The sequence below is a fragment of the Strigops habroptila genome, chromosome 11 (assembly GCF_004027225.2).
Source record: "Strigops habroptila isolate Jane chromosome 11, bStrHab1.2.pri, whole genome shotgun sequence".
Classification (NCBI taxonomy): Eukaryota; Metazoa; Chordata; class Aves; order Psittaciformes; family Psittacidae; genus Strigops; species Strigops habroptila.
The window spans coordinates 22,430,533-22,455,414 of record NC_046360.1 but is presented as its reverse complement, the minus strand read 5'-3'; the positions used below and the strand labels follow the sequence as shown (position 1 = coordinate 22,455,414).

General features: G+C 43.2%; 1 protein-coding gene across 3 annotated transcripts; it reads right to left on the bottom strand.

Moving 5' to 3' along the window:
- Nucleotides 1-406: 406 nt before the first annotated feature.
- LOC115614582 (inter-alpha-trypsin inhibitor heavy chain H4-like) lies at nucleotides 407-24,650 on the bottom strand. Of its 3 annotated transcripts, none has more exons than XM_030501650.1 (22): nucleotides 20,256-20,527; nucleotides 17,709-17,869; nucleotides 17,144-17,248; nucleotides 16,311-16,473; nucleotides 16,101-16,211; nucleotides 15,888-16,016; nucleotides 14,927-15,043; nucleotides 14,196-14,364; nucleotides 13,104-13,220; nucleotides 11,395-11,576; nucleotides 10,343-10,525; nucleotides 9,638-9,777; nucleotides 9,157-9,311; nucleotides 8,638-8,670; nucleotides 7,648-7,680; nucleotides 6,856-6,909; nucleotides 6,455-6,493; nucleotides 5,861-5,974; nucleotides 5,111-5,285; nucleotides 3,518-3,672; nucleotides 2,514-2,669; nucleotides 407-887 (listed from the first exon to the last, which is right to left on the bottom strand). In XM_030501650.1, the coding sequence occupies exons 1-22, from the start codon at nucleotides 20,328-20,330 to the stop codon at nucleotides 826-828; spliced, it is 2,628 nt and encodes an 875-aa protein (XP_030357510.1). In that variant the 5' UTR covers nucleotides 20,331-20,527; the 3' UTR covers nucleotides 407-825. The 3 variants fall into 3 exon arrangements, with proteins under 3 accessions (XP_030357510.1, XP_030357511.1, XP_030357512.1); XM_030501651.1 differs by lacking the exon at nucleotides 20,256-20,527 and adding an exon at nucleotides 24,253-24,650 and having other exon boundaries at nucleotides 561-887; XM_030501652.1 differs by having other exon boundaries at nucleotides 803-887; nucleotides 2,486-2,669; nucleotides 20,256-20,526.
- Nucleotides 24,651-24,882: the final 232 nt, after the last annotated feature.

The following is a 24,882-nucleotide window of genomic DNA, read 5'->3' as shown; positions in this document are numbered from 1 at the left end:
CCTCAGTGCAGCACGTGTTGTTTTCAGTTGTTCATTATTTGTAAAACATCTCCAGTGGTTGCAAAACATCATATGAAACCATGCCAAAGGGAAAAAGAGGCTGCTCAGTGTCAGGTTTGAAATGCTGCTTTTGCAGCGAGTCCCGGGCTGCTCTGCGGGCATTTGTAGAACAGCCTCCGGAACTCTGCTGTGACGAGTGTGACTGCAGCCAGCGTGGGTCACGTCCCCCCTCACATGCCTACTGCTCATTTCATCGTCTTTCAATGTTGTTACAAACCCATCTCCAAAAGAAACTTAATACAGCAAGACTGGGGTTCCCCCCCCCCCCTTTCCCCATAAAATAAAGAGATAAATGGTAAACTAATCCTGCTCTAAACTTTCCAAAACGCACAGTTCAAGAGCACTGTCATTTGTAACTGCCTCGAGAGTGTATATTTTAGAAATCTATTACTGTCTGCATGACACAGTTGTGGATTTATTTGACAATTTGTCAGGCTGGGTGATGCCACTACTTGGTTTTAGTTGGAAACCTAAGACCATGTGTTCACATCAGACTGTAAGCTGATAATGTTAATTTTATTCAGTTCATTCACATAAATCTTCAACAACATAATCCCATTGAGTATTATAAAGCAGTTTAAAATAACAAGCAAGCACATTCTCATCTTGAAAGTATAATTATTTCAAGGTAAAAGCTTTGTGACATTGGTATACAGTAACAGGTAAGGTTTTAACTGTGTGCTTTTCTTGATGACAAAAAGTATTTGGAAGAGCATCATTTGCATAGTTTTCTTTCCCAGAATACTCTTTTCTAGGGAGTTAGATCTATTGACCAGCAGGAAACAGGTTCACTGGCTGACTCAAGCCTGTAATCGTTCTTGTACTGCCTGAAAAAGAACCAAAGCAAGAAAAATTTGGGATAAAGTAATCAAAGGGCAGGCCCAGAAGTGACCTTATGCTTGCAGATGGTACCAGGAGCCCACGTGGCCCAGTGGGCACATCCCCGCTCCCAGTGCTGGAGGTGGTGGTGCTGGGGGCACAGGGACAGAAGCTGCACACTCACAGCATTTCTTCCGCACCACAGAAACTTGCTAAAAGCAACTCAAGTGTAAAAATTTTTTCTCATGGTAAATCCAGCTGAGGAAACACCCTCCCCTGTCCTTATGAAGGAGGCAGCAGAACCTTGCTTTATTTGGCATTTCTTATGCAAACTATAGCCCCAGGTTATGCTTTCTGCCTACCCCCTCTCCCCCATGAAATAGGTGCCTTGAGCTCTGCAGCATCTCTTAACAAGAACCAAATTCAGGCTGTTATGAAAAAATTCAAGAGCAAGTTCCTACTATTTACACCAAAGAGGTGTATTCCTACAAACACTCCCTCAGTTACATTTCTTTTGATCTCTGGTATTTGCTGATAAAATACATCTCAAAGTGTGTGTATCCTTATCCCATATCTGTTACCTGGTAATTCTGTGCTCAGATCCAGAATCACAGAGTGGTTGAAGCTGGCGGAGATCACCGGGCTCATCCAGCCCAACCTCCCTGCTCAAACACGGTCACCTGGAGTACATTGCTCAGCATTGTGTCCAGGCAGCTCTTGGATATCTCCAGGGAACGAGTCTCCACAACCTCTCTGGGCAATCTGTTCCAATGCTCAGTCACCCTCATGCTAAAGAAGTTCTTCCTCATGTTTGGGTAGAGACTTCCTGAACTTTAGTTCAGGCCCATTGCCTCTTGTCCTATTGCCTTGGCAGCACCAAGAAGAGCCTGGTCCCATCCTCTTGACACCTTCCCTTCAGATAATTACACAGCTTTATAAGATCCCCCCTGAGCCTTCTCTTCTCTAGGCTGAACAGGCCCAGTGCCCTCAGCCTTTCCTCATACGAGAGATATTCCAGAACCTTAATCATTCTGGTAGCCCTTTGCTGGACTTCCTCCAGAAGCTCCATGTCCCTCTTGTACTGGGGAGCCCCAAATTCCAGGACTGAGCAGAGAGGGAGGATTACCTCTCTCAACCTGCTGTCAATGCTCTTCCTAATGCAGCCCAGGATACCCTTGGCCTTCTCGGCCACAAGGGTGCATTGCTGCTGGCTCATGGACAACTTGATGTCCACCAGAACCCCCAGGTCCCTCTCTGCAGAGCTGCTTTCCAGGAGGTCATGCCCCAGCCTGTTCTGGTGCATGGGGTTATCCCTCCCGCGATGCAGGACCCTGCACTTGCCTTTGTTGAATTTCAAAAGGCTTCTCTGCCCATCTTTCCAGCCTATCTAGATCCTTCCGAAGGACACACAGCACCCTAGGGCATCAGCCACTCCTCCCAGTTCTGTATCATCAGCAAACTTGCTGAGGAGGCACCCTATCCCTTCCTCCAAGTCATTGATGAATAACTTGAACAAGACTGGACTCAGTATTGACCCTTAGGGAACACCACTAGTTACATGTCTCCAACTAGGCTGTGCCCCTGACCACAACCCTCTAAGACCCATCATTCAGGCAGTTCTCAATCCATCTCACCATCTGCTTGTCCAGCCGGTGCTTCCTGAGCTTGTCCAGGGGAATGCCAAGGGAGACAGTGTCTAAAGCCTTGTTGAAGTCCACTGAGGAGTATCTCATCAGCTCTCCGATTCATGTTGGAACTATTCTCAAATTGTGCTTTTGAATAAAATTGTCCTAAGCAACAGACACAAATTATTTAAAAATAGGAAACCTCTGAGTATTGCTGTTCATTTAACTCAAACCACCAACAAAGCAGCTTGCTGCCCCAGAAAACAAACCAACAAAACATCTCCAACACTTGGGAGCTCCCTCAGCAAGTTAAGAACATTCCTGTGTTTCAGCTGTGATCTGTTATCCTTAACACTCCTCCACAGAGAGGTTCAGCCTCGCCCTGATGGGTTTTCACAGGGTTTTGTGGGTTTAGAATATGCAGTCTCTGTGTCTGTGAAGTTTTTGAAACAACTTCCACTTTAGTCCCATCAGGATTTTTGGAGCTGGGATGCTCAGCTGGCTTTCATTTTCTAACCCTGCCTGTTTACAATTTTATGTCCGTTATTTATAGTCCCTTATTTGACATCAAATGAATGTGCTGCAGAAATTATGTCATTCCACAGCACTGTTGAGGTTAAGCCCAACTATTATTTTAGTCTTATTGTAGCATATTCTAAACCAATCATAGTCTATTCAGTGTTGTACCACCAGTCAGTACAAAAGTATTATGTTATGTTTCCAGGGCAAGACCTCCCCTGTTGCAGAGTAGGGTCTGGACTGCTGTACAGTGAGAGGTGATGTTAGATGTCTGAAAAGAATAAATTCAATATAAAGCTTCTCTAGAACCCCTGGAATTACAGCATTCCTGCTGCCTTGCCTGCCCACTGCTTTTCATGAGAGCTGGTCAGGAACCAGGGAAGTCAAGTCTGAATAAGGGCTTATGATGTGGTTGAAACCCCACCCCATATTCTCATTTCAGGAGCTTAGTTACAAGATCATTCTTTGTGGCATACATCTGTAATGATACATACCCAGAGCTCCACTGACTTTGTCAGAAAAACGGTCAGTGTTCAAGAAGTGCAGCCCAAGGCAATCCTCTGGAAACTTTATAAGGGAAATTTTTACTGTGACTGTATCAGACAATGATGCTGTAACGCTCCTTTCCCTTTCAACTGAGATGCTCAGCCTGGGAAGTAAATTATGACATTATTTCCAAGAAGAAAATGAAGAAACAATCTGTATTTAGCTAGACATTCATTAATTAAAATAATGTATGTACTGTGTCTTCTTGCAATTGCATTTTTCATGATCTGTTGGTGATTATTTTTAAGCTGGAAAACATGAAGTGGCATATCTTTTCTCTCCGTGTTGCACAACAGATCTTTTCCATATCAGGTTACATCCAAATACATCAGAGAAAAACTTGTTGCTGATGAAAACACCTTATTATCCATAATGACAAGAAATACTTGGATGGAAAAAAAAGAATATTTTTCATCATTTTAATGAGACCAGATAAAAGAATTCAATCTATTTTATGAACAAGTCTAATACTTTTTCCTGGGTTCACAGTTTTTTTCAGGCCCTGCCTTTCTTCTAAGCCATTCATTTTCTTTTGACCCAGGTGGGCTTGCAGAACACACACACCCGCTGCAGTTTTCTCCCCTGCAGACCAGGTTGGACACAAACACCCCCACATGTGCTGGTGCACAAAGCGCTGTAGTTGCAAAGGTGCTGGTTTGAAGCAGGAGGATCATTCTGCTTGGCAGACAACAAACTATAGGGGGGCATAAACCCAGCAAGTTCTTGGCTCCATTTGGATTACAAAAATAATTGAAAGCAGTTGATTTAGGACTTCTATTATTGTCTAGAATGGCTTGTAAGGGAGGGAGTGCTGTGTGTCCTGTCTGCCCCACACCAACAGCAGATCCCTCCAGAGGTTTCTTCCAGCAATGCAAAAAGCTGGTGGAACTAGTTACATTCTGCTCTTTCTTGTGGTAGTGAAGGATCCTGCTCTAATTAGTCCCACAATAAATTCTACATTTAAAGTGTTCTCTCTCCAACAGTGGGCATTCAGTTACAGACAGCTATTCAAACACTTTGTGCCTTGCCATAAAAAAGGTCAGCTGCCCAGATGTGAGTTATTGCTAAAAAACTGAGCAGAGAAAACCACCCTTCAGCCTGTGTGGAGCCAACTGATGTATAAAAGAGGCAGTGAATGTCAAAGCCACCACTTTGCAGCACTCGCTCTGCAGCTGAAGGAGCACAAAGTGCCTGGTGGCAGCTGGCATGGCAGCGGCACGGGGGCTGCTATGTGCCACAGCGGGTCCTTTACTTTGGAAGATAAATGTTCTGTGTCTGATGTCAAAGCAGAAAGGCAGGCTGAAGGTGCAGTTATTCGGATTCTATTACACAGGCATAGAGAATTAAAATCAAACGTTTTTTTGCTCTCTGTATTTGAAATGGGGGATTGTGAAGGTACCCTGCTTCCACTCACAATGAGTTACTCACTGGATAAGACATTTGGAAGCACTTACTTGAAGCAAACATGAAAGCGGAGGCCTGGATGAAGAAAGATCTGATGCACTTGCAAGTCTGGGAAAGGACAGGGTGATGTTTCTTACCCCTGGATGGTGGAGGTGGCCGACTCTGTCCATGGCAGCCGAGTGCTCTCATTATTGTGGCATAGGACAATTGCATCTGTAGATACGTGGATTCGGGCGGGGGGATTCACATAGCTGATTTCAAACTGCACAAAGTGATCTGTTCTGTCTCCGAGTTTCCCCATCATAGTGAGTCCTTTATTAACAAAAAATTGTCAAGTGACTGTGCTTTTAAGGTACAAGTGATCTCGATAAAGCTGCTTCAGCTTTGTTGCTGAAACAAGTTCCGGGTCTCAAACCTAGTTCTGGGAGGCACAGTACCACAGGCTTCAGCTCCATGTGCCCCAAGGCTGTGGTGGGGTCACCAGAGTCCATGGCCCTTCTGAGTACAGGACCACAGGAAAACTGCAGTGTGTTAAGAGCGTGCACCTTTCTATTAGCAGGCAGGGACCACGGGGCTTAAGGTCTCTAAATCCTCAAAAGGCTCCAAGGGCTGGGCAGCAGATAACCCTAAAGACCATGGCTGTGACACCAGGAGAAGGAGGTGACGGCCAACCATACCTATGAGAAGTGCGCTCAGCTGTTGCACAGTGGAAGTTAATATTGCCTAATAGAAAGGAAAAACTAACCACAGCCTCTTTGGTCACTGCAAGGCAGCAGGTATGAAATAGTCCTTCACAAAAGGGGGTGATTCCCAGAGACACCAACTACTCTCATAGACTAAAGTGACTCTCCTTGTCCTTGATATCAAGGGTAATGGGGCTCACTCACCTTGCTCCGGATCTGACAGCAGGGTGACAGAGGGCTGTGCTTTTCCATCAGTATTTAAACAGATTATTTCATCTTGTTTGAATAATTGCAAGAGAAACTGTGGATATTCGTTGACTGAAAAGCCAGAAGAACAATGTCAGCATGCAAAGAAAAGCCTAGCCTGCGCCCTTTGGGTAGGCACAGCAAAATTACGTAATCAATTCATACCTAAAATACTAGTTTTAACTTTTATAGAATAGAATGATTAAAATCAACATAGTAATGATTATTGAAAAGCACACCCAGGCACAGCACCTTGATATGAATGAAAACAACAGATTTTTAAACTTGGAGTTTATTAAAGTCAATGAGCTCTTAAAAAAGCCAAGGTTGAAGACACGTTATACTGCATTTCTGTTCGTGGTTACATCCTTGTGCCAGAGAGGCTTTCTCATGGGATATTTTTCACTTATGTGGAAAGAATTAGCCAAGGTTTGCACGAAGAGGTAAAGGGGTTTTCATAGAGTTGATGCAGTCAGAAAAAAAATGAGATGAAAAACTGCACATTACAGTTACATTAATTATTACAAAGGGACTAGTATATCTATTACTTACCAACAGGTTGTTCTCTCATTTTTTTTCTTTGCCTGGCAACTGAAATACTTAAAATTATTATGTTATTAATAATAACTTCTTATTAAGAAGAGTTTATTAATTCTTCTTAGTAAGAGGAGTTTAATGAAACATTTTTCTTTAAATTGGCTAATTCACCAGGAAGAGTACTATGGCAGAAGACTTTTCAGCAGAGCTCTTCACTGACTTCTACAGAGAGCTTTGCTTAAAACAAGGTGTACCAATGGGGAAAAAAAGCACAACATCCAATTTCTCACAGGATCGACACTGGGGCATGCCCAGCCTGAGCTGCAGGAGGGTTTAGAGCTGTGTTTTTAACAGCCACTACATTGAACCCAGCACACCCACCCCAGCTCCTCTTGCACACTACTGTGAGTAACTACCTACTGACAACAGCTTCTTGTTGCTGCCAGACTGGGGCTCAGAGCGCCATCGACCTGAAATAAAAGGTTTTTCCAATGTTTGGTTGGTTTGGGGCCATGCCTTGCATCTCCCTCCCCACCCTTTAAAACAGAGAAACCCCTCTGTTCATTGCCCACTGGCTTTTTTGGATACAGCCACATGTGCACATGTGCAGATCCTACGCAGGACAGCAGCCAGCGCAGGCTCTGTGCTATGAGAGCTTGTGCAGATGCTGAGCTCTGCCTGCAGTGCCCTGGGACTTCCTCCTTTCAGGACAGGCATTGCCATCGTGCCCCACACTGGCTGCACACAGCAAACCCCACGACTGGTAAATATTACTTTTTTGACATCCATTTCTTTCATAGAATCACAGAATGGTTTGGGTTGCAAACGACCTTAAGATCATCTAGTTCCAACCCCCCTGCCATGGGCAGGGACGCCTCACACCAGACCATGTTGCCCAAGGCTCTGTCCAGCTTACTAATATATGCTTTTCCACGTCTTTTACATTTATTTTCAGGAGTTGTAATAATTCTTTTATTTCTGAAAAAGGACCAGATTGTTTCCCTGAAAAGGGTCCAAGATTGTTTTCAAAAGTTTATAGTTAATTATAAAATATCTGCAGACTGAAATACATGTAATAAAAACTCAACTGTATATCAAGTGGGCATCCACAATCGATATATATTTACTAAAGTAATGTTGCTATCAACCTACTTATTAAATGAACTTTATAAAATTATTCTGAATAAAAATAAAGGAGAAGCACTTACCAGGAAGTGATACACTCCTCAGTTTATAAGGATCTGGAGAAAGAAAAGAGAGTATCTGTATTTTATCCATGATTGTATTACATACCTTATGGGACTGATTCAAATATGAAATCTATAATTCTCCAGTTGCCTTCCTTTCCCAAAGTAAACTATCTGCAGTAATGAAGTTGACAGAACATCAGCACTGATACCTGGAAAATATTTCCAGCCAAAGGATGGAAATGGACAAAAACTACTAGGAACTTTGTAAGGAAAGGATTAGCAAAAAGGGATTTGGTTGCCTGCAATATCCTTGGACCCTCACCCACCTCACATATGGGGATGAGAAGGGGGGAGTGGTTGGTGCCTAAGCAGGGCAGGATGGTGACTGGGCCACGCTTCTGGTCAGGGAGTTTTCTACTATAAAACTCCCGAGTGCCACTTTGAAACAGGTTACCTTCAGAGAACAGGGTTGCATTTTAACACCCTTAGTAGGTTACTGTGATAGACCTAGAGCAAAACCAGGGCTTCTCATCTATAAAAGCATTGCCATTATGATATCATAGCTGAGATTATCAGATTAATTATGCTGGAAGTTTAAAATTCGTAGTCAAACAGATCTTTATTTCCATAAAGAGAGAAAAACATTAACCTAAATCATCCTCAGCAGTCATTCCAAAATATCTTGAGCTTATTTTTTTGACAGATGCTTTGCACACAGTAGGAAGAAGCAGAAACATCATCGGCACCATTCACTTGAAGAACTACTTATCCTCGTGAGTAAAGACAATTTTGACCTTCCAGACTGTCTGAATGGAAGATTTTCCCCCTTTGACCATGTTATCTACCCAAACCCCACACAGACCTTGGCAGTCATTGCTTATGTTTTGCTTCATGTATTTCTCTAAATCTCAGATAATTCCCTCTATAAACAAACACCACGAGCTTTTTTTTTATTTCATTAGAGACTATTATGGAAATACACTACTGGAAAAAGAAGAAAACATTTACCTCCTACTGGAACACTGTTGAGCTTCTCATTGTCTAACATAAAGAAGAGGAACAGATTAGTGTCATACAGTCAACAGTGAATTACTTTACCCATGTGCAAACCAGAAAACTGGGACAAGTGGGTGTTGGGCTTCAGGAGATGAGCTTTTTTTATGTTAAAGGTAGACAGAGCACTTGCAAGTGGTGACATGCTTTCCTGCCCTGCATTCATTTTTCTACTTTAATGCTACAGAGAAAAGTGCAGTGGCAGTGGCAGGAATGCTGAGTAACAACTCGGCATTTTAGTTAATATTTAAACAAATTATTTTCCATTTCAACAGCAGTGCCCATTTCACCACTTCACCTTTTAAAACAAATCCTGGATGTTTTATCTGAAAGGATGCTAATCCCTGCACTCCTGCCTCCAATGTGGCTTATTACTGTGTCATATCACTATAAAATGAACCTATACTGGAGGTCAACAACAAATCCTCAATAACAGCAGCATATTTCAAGGGGACTGTTTGATGCCCCATTTACCAGCTTCGGTGGGTTTGTTCGCCAGGTCTGTCTGCTCTTGGTCAGCTGGTTTGGTGACCACCATGGAAGTGAGGGGTGTTACAAAGCTGTACTGCAGAGACAGCTCTAACACTTGAGCCTCCAGGGTTTTCTGGTCCTCTTCTTGTGCTGAAATACTAAAGAATGTCTTAATGATGAAGAAATAACATATAGAGACTATAAGCAGATCATCTTCAGCTTCTTTTTCATATTCATATCATCTATTTCACAGTAATGTCAAGCAGAATATATTACATTTTCATGTGTATATACATTCATACACACACATTTAATGATACAGGGCTATTATAAACTGAAAGGCACCTCATTTTCCTCATACAGTCATGTAGTATTCTTCCAGTGTACTATGCTTTCAATACTATCTGCAGAAATATTTCTTGGTGGTTTTGTCATTTGTATTTTAAGTTAAAAATTTGTAATAGGAAACATGACGACAGCTTACGATTTTTCCAGCAGCTGCTGAATGGTTAAGTAAGCCCACAGTCTCTCTATGAAATTTCCAAAGATGTAGCTTTGATTTTGAAATACTTGCTCCTTCTCTTTGACATTTGCTTCTTCTTTAAGAGTCAAGTCACTAGAATGCTAAAGCGGGAGAAAACTGACCGTCAAAAGAGTTGCAGATTTCTTTTATAATCACATTATTAGACTTCAAACAATGTCTTTCAGTACCAAAGTGTCCTTTTTGTCCTTTAATTTTGTCTTTTCCCATTGGAAAATGCAACTCCAAAACTATCAAAGAAGCATGTACTTTGGATCTATATTTATGGACGTGAAAGACTGTTGAAAAAAGAAGGTAATGAAATTGTTCTATTTCATTATTTTTGAGATGAATAATTCATATTTCCTTCTTCATTTTAAAAATACAAACCAGTTTCCTAAAAAGGCTTGAAAGGCCAAAATATTACAGGTTTGAAAGGATTAAAATTACTGTTTCCTTATTTGTGGATATACTTCAAGGTTTTTATTTTGTAGTAAATGCAGGAGAAGAACATCGTTTGAATTCTCAAATATTTTCCCCAGAAGGGAAAGCAGCAGAATGCCCAAACGCAGAGAACATATATTGCACACAAAAGACTTCCTGAAGTCTCCTACTGCACCATAGAAGACAGAAGGGTTATAAATTTTTCACAGTAAACTAAGCACTTACTGACTGAGCTTTAATTTCTACTGGCAAAAGATCAAGCTCATTGCTAATTTTTCCAGATACAATAATTTCAGATCCTTCAAAAAACAGCTGGAAATCATTCTTGGTTAATCCCTCAATGGCATTTTCTGGATACTGCATTTCAATTTTCTTTAATATTGGGGTAGCCACCTCTTGATAAAACCCCTAAAGAGAAGCAGAGAGAGAGAGTGCACAAATGACTGCAAAATTATGCAAAACAATATATCGAATGTCTAAAACCCCCTTAAAAAGAAGGGACCAAAGCTTTTTCTTCAGCAGTGCAAGACTGCTGCTAGAAAAAAAACCATACATATTTCTTCCCAAGGTTCAGCACACCTTCTCCAACCAGGCTGGAGATGCCATATAAACATTTTTCATAGTAATTCAAATATCCAAGCAGGATCCTCACCTCATTCAGTCAGGTGTTTTGCTTTAGCCCTTTTAAAATCTGATTTTTTTTTTTAACTTGACTAATCCTGAGGATGAATCTTTCTCCTTTTGGACTGGGGCTGGCATGAAGAAAATCTAGACTCTGCACATCCAGGCAAAACAGGTAGAAGTGGCTTCCCAAAAAAGAGAACATCTTAGAAGTTATAACCCCTCTCCAGATGGACAGGAAAGATCCAGGCTGGTGGTACTGCAGAGCCAGTTTGCCTGTATGTGCTTTGGACTACCTGCTGAGTTTTAGGGAAACCATAACAAACAGCTTCCAGTGGTAGTGCTTCAAGGGGTTTGAAATAGGATCCAAGAATAGACATTTTCTTACCATCACCTCCCCTGGATAATTGGTCTTTTTTGCAGAGGTACTGAAATGTGTGAGTTCCCAGTTTTGTCCAAACACAGTGATTTGAGGAGGACTTCAACTCTAAGTCATGGTTAGGGTACAAACCCCCAGATGCTCCCAAAATGCCTTCCTCCTTCCCCAAAATCATCAGATAAACTAAAACCCAACTCTTTATCTCAGAAAATATTCTAAGACTAGACATAAGCTAGAGCTGATAGATGTTTTTTCTGGCATATTCCTTAGTCCTGACCTGGAGCTGCAAGGCTGCATCAGCATTTTCATATATACGACGTGCTATTCCCCCATTGCTTAGGGCCATTTTCTCCAGGAACTTATAACTGACATCAAACCCGAAGCCAAGGCAGAAGAGAGCATATTTCCCATTGACTGCTTTCTGAATGTTTTCTTGAATAACTTCCACATTACTCTCACCTGGAATTGAAACAATAACATACACTTGTTTGGTTGGGTTTTTTAAAAGTAGAAAAAGACAGAAGCAGGTTTAATGGAAAACTCTGCCTAAAGCCTTTAAAAGATTATTCAGAATAAAATCTTAAAAATGTATGGGATAGAATTCCAGTAATTGAGTTGGAGATGAAAGCATCACTCTGCATACGGAGTGCCAGAACCTCATTCTCCCTCTTAATGACTTTTACTAACTCCTACTCATGTTGTCATGAGTAAGTGCAAAATATTTTACAAGATTATGGGGGCCAGAGGAGGTTTTTAGGACAAAAGGGATACACTCTACAAATTAACAGAGCAAGGGATGGAAACACTTGATCAAGCATTGGGAAGACAAGTACCATCCATAAAAATTATGCGCATCAATTCAGAGAAGAATGGACTGGTTAATGGTGTAATTCACACAAACTGCAAATTAACTCAGCCATGCTCCTCTCCCAGCCCCTTTGCGTGACAAAGGGAAAAGATTTTCACACTATCATCTCATCCCATTTGAAGAGCCACTGATGGCCCTGTATGGAGAGCTTCTCCATCAGCATTTCCAGGCAGGAACTGCCTATAGCAATATTACAGGAGCAGCTCAGATTTTTCCCTTTCAGCCTGCTTTGCCAAGGAAGGCAGTGTATGCAGTAACACTGCATGTGTTCAGCTGGCACTCCACCCTGGCCCGATTTCTAGCCAGCTTGTGGATGTGTGATGTGCTTGGGGATATTTGAGACTCACTGTGGCTGTGCTGAGTAGGCAGCACCATAAGGTGAATTATATTTAACAAAAAACCTCAAACAAATAAACTGACCCCAAAACGGTAAGGATCACACGATGTGAAAGGCAAACTGATCTTATTAGAAGGCTTACAGCTCAATTAATGTTGCTGGACTCGAAGAGATACTGGTTGCCACACAAAACTTAGACCAGCTCCTGTTCAGAATAAGTGATGTTTGTGCCATTGCATTGGGAGTTACTGTCTGTTTAATGCAATGTTTCTGTCTCAATCCTCTGGTTTGTGCTATCACAGCTAATCACTAGTTAAGAGCTAGACATGGAAAAGGATACAAAACAAGAGACACCTTGAAAATATCTCAAGTTTGGGTCAAGGAGGGTGAAAAAGTATAAGCAATACCTCTCAAATGGGACCATACATAATATATGCAAAATGTCCGTGTATTTGCTTTGGCTGTAAGTATTTTACTTTTATGTTTCAGCTGTGCCTGGAGTATCTCCAACAATTCCTTTGAAGTTTATAAACTGGGAAGCCAATGGTATTTACCAAAACAGTTCCCAGCTAAAGGACATGTAGTCATGGGTGGGTACTTCTTACAGCCCTTGCCAGAGTCCTCTCATAATCATCCTCTCTCCAACACAAAATCTAGAAATGACCCAGCCTGCTTATAACAAAGCCCTTCTGAAGCACAGGCTATGTCTACCAAGCTGCGATGCAAGTGGAAAAGATACAACAAATCCAGGAGAGAAAGGACTGAGCTAGTATTTACTCACCAGAAGTGGGCTGGCCGTCTGTCAGCAAAATTATCATGGAGACACTCCGTTCCGGCAGCCCCTCGGCTTTCTCCAGCCCGCTCACGGCCGTCAGCAGGGCACGATTGATATCTGTGCCTGTAATGAGAAAGCAAGCATCACTCACCTGGAAAGATCATCATCTGAAGAAATCAGTGCATTTTATCCACAGAGGTCCTGTAGAGTTGTTTAAAGTTTTCTGCAGGAAGTAATCCTTCAGAGAGATGAGGATTTAGGGCTTCAGCCTACTAAGCTTAATTACAGTGTATTATATTGCAATGGCAATGGTGGAGTATTCTTTTGGGATCATTTTCCACACATATGTCATGGGAAATACAAACATGCCTAGAGCCATTAGAAAGTGCTTAAATAAACACACTGTCATCTGTCAACCCACATTTAAGAACTGTCTCCTAGCCTTATTTGAGGAGTCAAAGAAAAGAGCTGGGCACAAGTGGCTTTGTTGCTGTTCACACTTGGGATAAAAACCCCTACATAAACGCCAACAGCATAACATTAACAGGAGATAGAGCCTTTAGATGTGCTTAAAACTAAATAAAACAGAGCACACCGAGTGATGCAGCAATTGAAATGCTTCATGCCTATTTTGAGTGGTTTGTTTCTGCAGTGTGGCTTACACAGGAGTATAACTTTGGATGTATTTTATTTTACAAGGGGACCCTTGATATTCAAAAAAAAAAAAAAAAAAGAATATCAGCCAATTGTTGTCAAATGTTGAATGAATTGCCATTTTCCTGTAGGAAAAAAAGGTGCTACTGGGAAATCTTCAAGCCACCACTGTTATAAAAATCTGAAACAAAACTTTGTGCTTGTATGGTTCATAGATCTGATGCAACTGTCTCTCTCTATCCATATCCTAATGTAGTCACCAATCTGTCCGCTCCCATGACCAGTCTTTCTCTCCCACTCATAAGTATTAAATACTTACTTGCTTTGTGAGCACTGATAGTAGCTCTGTGCCAGTATATGATAAATAAAAAGACTTGTTTTCTAAGCAACATATTACATTGGGTGCATGTTTGTGGTTACAAGCATCTAGGTGGTGCCTTGTACCTCCGCTAGCAGAAAGAGTTTGCACAAATCCTGCAGCACTTGCCACGTTCTCTGCAGTGGCTGGCAGCAAAGAGCTCTTCCACTCCACCACTTTGCTGTTAAAGGTGATAAAGCTGAAATGATCTTCTGGGCGGAGGTCTTGCAAAATCTTCAACAGGGCATCCCTCGTCTGCTCCAAGGAGAAAACAATCACTTTGAATATTACTACTTCTCTGCCAGAACCAGGATTGGAATTGCTGTGTAATAAGGGGGTTTCTCAACAGCATGATTTGAGATGCAGCCCAATGCTCTTATGTAGTCCTAATGGCATTTGTCAGGTTGAGACCACCAGAAGTGGCTGATTCACTTAACATACAGACACAAAGAAACATCTATGAGGGCTGTAGTGGGCTTGTTTGCTCTCCAGCAAAGCTACATGCACAGTCATCAAGAGAGATAAAACAGACAAATGGATTCTTTAAAATTCATTAAAAAAAAAATTAGAAGCAAAATATTCTGCAAAGATACAGAAAAGTTGCTCTCTGCCTTAATGTTTGGTACTTGTGAGAAAACTGTTGCTCTTTAATAGCCAAAATCTGTGCACACGTATTTTCAAGCATTTCTCTATGTCTGAAAATGTTGCTGTGTACAAAACCAGTGTGTATTTTAGAAGTGAAATTCACAGCCACTTCCTCCAAAGGCTGCTGTGTGTGACTGACACAAGCAGAGATCAGTAGTTGGAGGTACATTACCTGTTCAATTTTTCTGCCTGCCATGGAGCCACTTCGATCTATAACGAAGATGACGTTTTTGGGAAACACTGGCATTTCTTGGGGTGCAAAGTAATGCACAAAATACCCATTGACAATCTGAAATACAGAACGGGAAATCACGTATAAAATTTCATCTAAAGAACTAAATATTGCGTCTTCAGATTCTGGCATAGCCAGAAGGGGGATGCATGCTCAGCATTCTAAGAGATATGATTCTAGATAAGCCCAAATCAAAGAACTATTAAAATATATTTCCTAGCTGGAAGCAAGACTATCTGTAGAAAGCAGATTACAAAAGAAAAGTGCATATATATATTATACACCTCTGCCATATGTATATCTGTATTATCACTGTATATTATGTTACCTCTTGATTATCACCTATGAGCACATCTCTACTCATTGACTGTGACTGCCATCTTTTAGCACATTCGTGTATACTTACTTCATTAGTGAAATGATATGGAAAATAATGTACTTTATTCCCCAGGATATGCATTGGTCCATAAATATTTTTAAGTTTCTGCTCTCTTTAGTTATGCCTCCGTTGTCACAAAAAATAAACCAGTCATTTCAATAGTTATATAAATCACATCCCTCTAAACTTCATTTATAAGAAGCTACAAATACACCTCAGATCAGCCAAAATAACAAAAAAAGAATGTAGAGAGACATCTATAAAGTGTAGATTTGGTACTGAAACAAAACTTGAGAGGCTGATTTTCTTTTTTCCCATGGATGATCCATTTTTGCATTGTGCCTGGTGTCTTTGGGGATTTACTGAGCATGGCTATCAGTTCCTGCTGACCCTGGATTAATGGAAATAGCTTTTCCTGTCACTCCTGGTGTTTCAAAGTAAATGTTGCTGGTTTCCTGATTGCACTTCACATTCAGATATATCTATGATCTGAAAACGTTTTTATTTCTATTGATTTTTCACCTGTATATCACCTGCAGTGGCTTCTCTCTTAACATCATAACGCACAACAAAATCACCATTGAGGAGGGTTTCATCGAATTCGGGATTTATCTTCTGTTGATCTATAGTTGGCTTAAACAAAATATGAGCCTGCAAAGCAATCAAAAGAAAAGATTTAAAGCAACATATCTTAAAGCTGCCACCGGCAGTAACATCTGGCAGTGGCTGCTTTACCTTGGTTTCGTTCTGCACTTTGGTGAGCGCCTTAGTTAACTCATTTGTCATGAATGTGCTGTCTGTCTGCAAGAAGCGTATGCCCTGGGGCTCGAAGATGTGCACATCAATCTGCCAGTGGAGAAGACAGCATCAGCATCTCAGAGGGAACACGGCTGTGCCCAAAACCACCACACTGCTCCCTGCCCAGCCCTTGCCAGGGCAGCTCACCTGGAAGTGCTTAACAAGCTGCTTCGGTCGGACCTTGATGAGCAGCTCGAACTTCCCCAGCTGCCGCTTCAACAGCTCCTCGTATGTCAGCTCAAAAGTGACTTTGCTGGCAGCTGTGATGCTGACGGACACATGAAACTGCTCCAGCTTTCTGCCTGTGATTCTGCAGGGGGGGAAAACAGATTTACCTCCTGAGGGGAAGGTTTGCCTGTGGTGGCCAAAGTTTATGAATTGTGCTAAATAATGGCCAAGGGGCCATGCAGAATAAATAAAAACAGAAGAGTAGCAGTAAATCTTATTCATCATATGAAGACTTTTCACATTGCAGGCAGTACTGTACACACCTCATATACTACAATAGCATACCATGGCTGCTGCCTATGCAAGCTGAGAAATAAAGCAGAAATAAAGCAGACTGGGATCAAGCAGAACTGGGAATGAATACGTGGGAAGCACAAATTAAATGTATCCCAGAAGTATGATGTCTGCTCAAGTACCATGGTCCCCCCTGTGCTAGCGGGGAAGCAGTCTCAATGACTGAGCATCATCCCAGACCAGCAAGGTGCTTCTGCATGACAGCAAGTCCCAGAGGAATACTAAATAATGACACCTCCCACTGAAGCCCATTGCAGTACCAGATATAAACCATATGCATGTGTGAACATATATATATACACACACACACACACACAGAGTCCCAACAAGAACCCAAGGCTGCTTTTCACATTTATCCCTATCACATTAAACGCTGGCTCCTGGGTTTCACCTGCCCCCAGCCAAATGAGAAGCCAAGGAAGAGCCTTGGAGCAGCATCACCCAGGGCAGCAACATACTTGACAAGGCCGGCGCTCTGCCCATGTGAGACTGCGCTGTCATACTCCTTTTGAGCAGAAGCTTTCTCCTTTATTATTCCTGGGTATACTTTACCATCGATGGACCTGTTTGGTTGCCATAAAAAATAATTAATATTAGGAAAGCAACAAGAGGAATGCTGCATTTCATGGCCCTCAGGGCATGAGCAGGGGGAGGTACTGTTTGGTTCCCACATCCCACCCCATCCGGAAGGATGCCAGCGGCCACCACCACAACACAGCTCTCCTCCTTGCAGGAGCTCGGGGAGGCTGGAGCAGGAGGAACACCACCACTGAGCATGTTTGTCACCCATCCTGTGCAGCAGGCAGCCTTGCCCTCGCTACCTTATAGAATCATAGAATAGTTAGGGTTGGAAAGGACTTCTATTTGGCTGCCTACTGCTTTGCCTCACAGAGCATTTTGTGCAGGATGCTCCAGAGCTCAGCTCATTGTGCTTTTTAGTCAGCACCCCCTGAGAAAAAAGATAAAAGCACCCCTAGTCCCCAGAGCTGCCTCCTTCACACCACAGGTAAGGACTGGTCCTACATGGAGAAGTTGGTGATGAAGGCTGTCTTGGGTAACTCCACTTCAAAGGTGGCCTCTCTGGACTCATTAGCTCGGTTGACAATTTTGCTGGTGATGAGGGTGTGAGCGAATCGTGATGTGACCTTACAGTCCACGTGGAGGCTGTAGATTTCAATAGCATGCTGGAAAAAAAGAAAACCAGGCTGAAACAGGAAGACAGTTTTTGCTCCTCAGCAGCCCTTACCTGGGTGATGTTACTGGAAAAGTTTGATGAAGGAAAGAGCTGTCAGAAGGTCCAGCTGGAACTGGGGAGGGCGAATTGTTCATGACCAGACCGGCAATCTGTTCATTTACATCTCTGCAGCTACGCAAAATCTGTGGCTACATCTGCGTGTTGTTCCACAGGCGGCTTCTGTTGAGCCTTTTTCTGTGGTCTTCTCTCCTTGGGCTACTCTGAAGCAGCTGCTGTGTCACCACAATACATTGCCTAAGATGAACCTCAGAAAAATCAGATGCCTCTCAGCACTTGACCCATGGAAAGAGACCTGCTAACATTTTATGCAACTAATTATTTGCTTTCCCAGCTGTTGACTTTGCTGCATGTTTTCCAGCTTGGTGTCTTGTGTCACATACGATGTGTAGGAGGTTTGAAACCCTGTGTGGGCCTCCAACCTCCCGCTGGTTGCACAAGCAGGGATGCCCTTTGAGCGCTTGTGTTTCTCCTGGTTTGGTGCTTCATGACGCTCCAAGAAGGGCACTGTCCTGGAGCTGCCTGGAAACAACCCACAGGGAGGCTGGAGTGGGAACTGCCTGGAGCACCTGCCCCTGTAAACACTTTCCTTTTGCATTTGGGATGTCTGCTTTAAGGGCCCTACCTGTGTTTCAGCAGTAACACTAAGAAGGGTTGATCTGGACATCACCAGCCTCATAATAGTCCAATAGTTTATTAAAATAGAAAAGCTCAGCATCTAAACAGTTCATCACACTTCTATTTTTACTTTTCTAGCCTCAGAAATCTTTTGAATGACTAACTGATCTTTGGTTATTTTGATAATGCTCCTCCTGTACTTTGCTCACTAATAAATAGCATCCACCAGCATCTTCTTAAGGCAGTGGCTGAAATTGAGAGTTTAATCAGGCTAAACACGGCCAGTTAGTGCAAAGGTGTGACCACAGCTTTGTACCTGGGCATCAGGGCAGGAGGGGACACAGCCAACGCCATGTGAATAATGAATGGCTGTTTCTTTTTTCATTATACATTGCCAGAGTGCGCTCCATCTCCTGTTGCCTACTGACAATCCAGGACAATGGGATAAAACCCAAAAATATTCATTGAGAGAACAGTTTCTGATCCTGGCAGTTTGGGTGCCTCTCCCTGCCCACCCCTAGCTGGAGTCCTCCCTGCCCAGGCTGGGGCTGTCTCTCCCAGGAGCGTCCCTTCCCAAAGGCTTTCTGAGCACCTCTGCTCATGTTTGCTGCCCTGCCATACTCAAATCTGCCTGCGGCATGTTTGGAGGGGAGGTTTTGCTACGACTGAGGAGCCCTGAGCCCCAAGTCATGGCTCATTGGGGCAGTGCAGGCATGTGGTGGCCATCACTGCCCATGGAGCATCCTTCCAGCACAGGACGAGCTTACCCTGGGTGAAAGTGACCCTGTGCAAAATCTGTCCTACTGCCACATGCCAAAGGGATGCTGTGGAGACAAAGACCTGCAACCCCTGCACTTGCCCAGCCCCAGCAGCATTTTAGGCTGCAACCACCACAAACGAGCATGCAGTGGGGTGCTGTGTGGTGAGTGGCATTGCTGTGCCCTTAATGAAGTAGGCAGGAGAGGACCAGCTCCAGGTATGCACAGTGGGGAGTGCAACTTGTGAGCGCTCCCCAAGGCACCACAGGCCCCTACACTTCATCCATGGCTTCTTGCAGAGCCCTCAGCCACCCCTGCAGCAGCCACAAGACCTGTCCCTGCCTCCCAGAAACCTGCCTGCATTTCACCCTTTCCTGAATAAGCACAGTGGAAATAAACCCCTTCCAACGTAAGGCTTCCTCTGTTTCTCTAATATTGGTGTTTTTAAAATAAGACCAGTTGCATGCACCCTGACATAATACAAAATACAGTTTGTTCCTTCAGACAGTACAAATAACTGTCTACTCCCCTCTTTTCTATTCCATACAAATTATTAAATGCCTGTCAGAAACCTCCTGGCACTGCAACAGTCCTTATTTGGTCCTGCTATAACAGCACTGTGTCAAGATCCAAACTTCATCTGGCAGCCAAGGGAGCCACTGATCCCTCAAATTTGATATTTTACAACCCTGGGGACAAGCATGATGAGACACAATCACCATGCAAATGCTCACTTGCCACATTTATACTACAACTGCCCAAACAAACAATCAAAAAGGCCTTAAAAGGACCCAAAGCTCTGAAATCACACCACAATACGCCCAACGCTCCACAGGTAGCAGTTACTAGAGGAGTTTCCTGCATTACCTGGCCAGCTACCACAATACCACTGGATCACCAAATGAGAAAACAAGATATTGTTAAAAAAAATATAGCAAATACCTTTTGAGCAATAGTTTCTGCTAATGCTATGAGTGAGGAAAAGACCATCAACGCGAGCAACGTTCTCTCCTCCATTTTGGAAAGACCAGATTTTCAAATGAAAACTCGGTTGGGCTTAATCAGTTAATGAGTAACTTGTACTTGGGGATATGATGTAGACTTTGAAGAGACCCAGAAACTTAATATTTACATGTTAAACATAAGTAAAACTTGGACTAGGTTAACATTTATTTTTCCAACAGATCTTTGCTGTTAAACATTAGAATTTTAATGTTTCATAAAGCATAAAGTTAAGAAATCCTTATGCTTTCTTTTTAAACTTCAACCTCACTGTGGCATGTGAGATCCAAGGCAGATGAACTGGTCTGTGCAACAAGACGCAGTTTTGAATGCATGAATCTCTACCATACCCAACAGTAACAATTTGAAAGGGCACATCCTTTATGTTACCTCAAACACTTTGGAGGTTTGGAGATTACTAATACATGCAACCTTTATGTGAGATTTTATAGCTGGCGACCTCTTCAAACCTCATGCCTCGCTGCCCAACTGGCCCATCAGGGGTAGAGAGTGGCTCTCTTGAAACACCCTTTTTTGCGTCCTCTGACAAGTCATGATCCTTGTTTGTCAAATAGCAAAGTCAGTTGTGGCTTGTCTTTAGCTAAACTGTAAAAGGAAAGTAATCAGTCCTGGACTGCCTAAGTCAGTGCCGGTACATACATGTAGCTAAGTGTACAAAAGACACAAACCACCCAAAACCAAGTGCAACAACGGCCATGCACAGGAGCATGCTTGGCCTTGTCCAGCCTTAACACTGCTTCAACACATCCAGGCAGGGATTCTGCAAAAGCTGCCTTTAACCCATGCGCTCAGTGGGGCTGTTTGCATGAAAGATTAATGCTGGGAGAGCTCTGCACCTGAATTTACATGGAAACTGAGTGGGATTACTCTTTTCATCCCCTATTTTATAATGAAATCTTCATCCAACAGGGACCTGGAGCAGTTCCTGTGAAGTTTTTGTTTGTCAAGGCTTGGCTAGTAGCCCTAGAAAAAGAAATTACAAGTCTAATTTTGTACACGAATAATTATGGATTGTGTTCTATTAACAATTCCTAAAATACATGCTCACTCAACATGGCGTTTAGGTAGTCTCCTACACAGGATATCTCGTGTGAGTACTAAGAAGATACTTTATCCGAATAGTTGTAATGCCTGCCTATTCTACAAAGCATTTTAAATACATTGTGGGGAAATAATTGGGTTTTTAGGCATTGGGGAAAACAGACCCTGGGCAGACCCCATTTCAAAAGTTCATCTCAGCTCTGCAAGTGGGTAAATCAAGCTGAGAAATGGGGGCCAGGGAGAAAACTGTCACAAGCCATTCCTGCACCACGTCTGGAACTTGCTTGTTTCATTGGAAAGCTTTCAGCAGGCTTCATTTGTTCATTCAGTCCCAGTGCAAGAAAACATGTTTTAAATATTGCAAATATCAACAAGAAAATGACATCCCCAGGGCTGCAGGTTCAGAGGATCCTGTATGTATTTCTATGAACACACATATATGGGTACCTTAATGTGAAACCAGCCGGCGCTGTGGAGAGATACAATCTGGAAAGACCCTTTTTCCCCTCAGCCATGAGCAGATGAAGGCTGAATCCGGCCCTCCCACCATGATTTCCCTACCTGTCTGCCCTGTGCTGGCAGCTCCAGGATAGCAGACAGTCCTTTCTCAACTACACCTGCGGCTTGTCCACACAAAACCACTTCTTCATATTGCTTTCATAGAACCATAGAACAGTTAGGTTTGGAAAGGACCTTAAGATCATCTAGTTCCTTTTTGACCATATTTCCCCCCTTATAACTCCATGGTAGATGATGCCATTAATTGTCCTAAATAAACACAAAGGTCCTGTGGAAATACATGCATCTGTGTTTGGTTCATTGCTATTTTACAGACAAAGTGCCCAGGTAGAGAGCATGCTTCTAGTGGCCTCAGATTTGCAAGTAGATGCTAATGCAGGGCTCAGTAATTTATTACTTTGCCAGCCATCTACAAGTTCACCATAGCGAGTCTGTTGAACACAGCCTGGTCTTACAAGGCTTGTGCTTTAAGTAATTTTTTAAAAATAAACCTCACTTCTTCCAGGCAGACTGTTCATATGCAAATGCTGTAGTGCTTATAGCAGGACACGTAAATAGGTATATTTTAACAGAGAAAAATTAAAACTGCTCTTCATTTGATCAATTTCTACAACTGTAATGCTTTAATCCCTTAAACCACACTGGATTATATACTTAGTGGCCTGAGATCCCCAAGAGCCAAAGCTTTAGCTTTAATTAAGTGGATCTGTCATCAGTTTTCTAATACCCACATGTAAAATCACATGGACATTAAAGAGCTGCTTTAACTGCACAGCTTTAGGCTGCCTGGTGAGCTCTGCCCTGCTCATGGTTTCACGGAGCAGACCAGCACCCAGGGAAAGCTGTGAAATCCCTCCCGCATCCCTTTGTGGCTTGCTGAAGCAGCTACAGGAAAATCCTTGTGCTCAGCCTTGTCCCCAGGCTCGAGCCCCTTGTTCCTGTACAAGCCACCACCAACAGCCGTCCCCGCTGACACTCAGTGCCCACTGCTGCTGGTACACTGGGCACCAGTCCCATGGCACACGGTGCTTCTTACTGAAGAGAATGAACATACTCTGAAATGACTTCAGATCACATTGGAGGAAGGACCTAAATCCACCATGGCAACAGGAGAGTCTTTTGAGTGCAAAATTACTTAAAAACTCAAGCCCTGGGGCTTTGTTCAGATACTTCTCTGTCACTGATTTTTGTTAAAAAAATTGAGGGTGAAAAAATGAAGAAAACACATTTTCCATGTTTGGACTTATTAGATTTGCAAGGCTGAAGAGAAAGAGCAGCTTTATATTTGCTCCTCTCACCTAGAACCATCTCCTGTCCTGCCAAAGCAGCCAGTAACTTTTCCAGTGCAGCAGCAAGTCTGGGGACAGGGGGGATTCCTGCAATTCATACAGGAGAGCATAGACTTGTCTGTCACAAATGGGGAAATGACTTTGTCCCAGGGATACGCTTTTACCTCCAATGCATATTTTTTAGATGAGGTTCACATTAAAAGACAGAAAACCAAAATAAAATCCCTGGTCCTGAGCACTTACTATCACACAGGGAAGCATCACAAATTACTGAACCTGAGAACATCCTGGAAATAAAGCTGTTCGCAAAATCCCAAGTTCCTGGTAGATAACTTCCTTTGCTTCCCTGCTATGAGTCTGTGGGACACAGGTTTCTGTCCTTTGCTAAATCAGCACCAACATACCCTAAAGCCAGGTCTGAAATACAGCACCCCCCTCTCCTGCTAACCCGTCTAGCAAATTTGCAATATCCAGTCACTTGTATCCTACAGAAGAAAGCAATAACAACATTTTGCCCCGCTTGTCCCTCTCCATCATTTCCCTAATTATTAAACAACCTCCTTCCAGCTTCTCATCAGAGATTAATCGAGGAGCCTTTGTTAAACCTGAAGCAGGGACTTTTTTTCCACTGCATTTTGTTTTTATCTTTGAAGCTCAAGAACGGTCTTTGTCAGAGGAAAACGCTGTGCTGAGCTACCTGTGAGATGCCCAGACCCCACGGAGCAATAGTGACCAGCAAAGAGAGGAGGCAGGGTCCTGACTGCAAATAATCATCTTTGAAATGGAAAAAATGGGGCAGGGCAATACACCAGCAATATCTGTATATTTTTAAGGAAACCTCCCCCTTAAACCCAGAGGATTTACTGCTTCCTTAAGCAAGGCCCACTCCACAGTCTCTCTGGGAGCTTCACGGACATTGGTGTGTTTCATCCATCAAGTGTTTGGGACACAAAAGACAAATACAATATACTTCACAGTGCACAGAAACTTTTGATATCACTTTTACCTCTTAATCAGGTCTAGCCTGTGCAAACTTAAAGTAATCCTTTAAATATAGTGGCACCTACCTTACCATCCCCAATGTGCTGCCATGTGTGAAAAGCATGCCAGGTGCCAAGAAAGCAGAGGATCATCCATGTCTGAGCACAAAGATCTAGCTGAGGGAAAATACTCCAGTTTATAACCTCGGAGGAAAGCAGGTCTGATGTTTAATGCAGCAAACCAAGGTGTAAACAGAGTTGCAAAAAAGCAGCTTCCCCTCAGAGCGGGCTGGCTGTGGTAGGCACCCAGCGGGTTGCTCGGCTCCTGTCTGGCAGGACATGGCGCCGGTGCTGCTAGTCTGTCAGCCCACTTCTCACTTGATCCAACGGGACGTGAGGAAAAAGCCTTTGGGAACTGGCTGTACACCCACCCGCGGCGCCGGGGCACACGGACAGCCGGCACCTTGCCTCCCGGCAGAGCCGTGTGTGCGGAAATCATGGCGCCGCTGCCACGAGGGGCCGCGAGGGGGAGCCGTGAGGGAAGGGTGGAGGGAAAGGCCCTGAGGGAAGCCACCGCCCCGCGGCGCGCCCGGCCCCGGGGGCACCGTCTGCGTTCACCACAGATGCGGGTTAAGTCTCCAGTTTCCGTGATGCCCCTTTAACCAGCTCCTCTTCAGCTCCTGCTTGGCATGGGCACAGTGTGAAGTTCTTGCACTG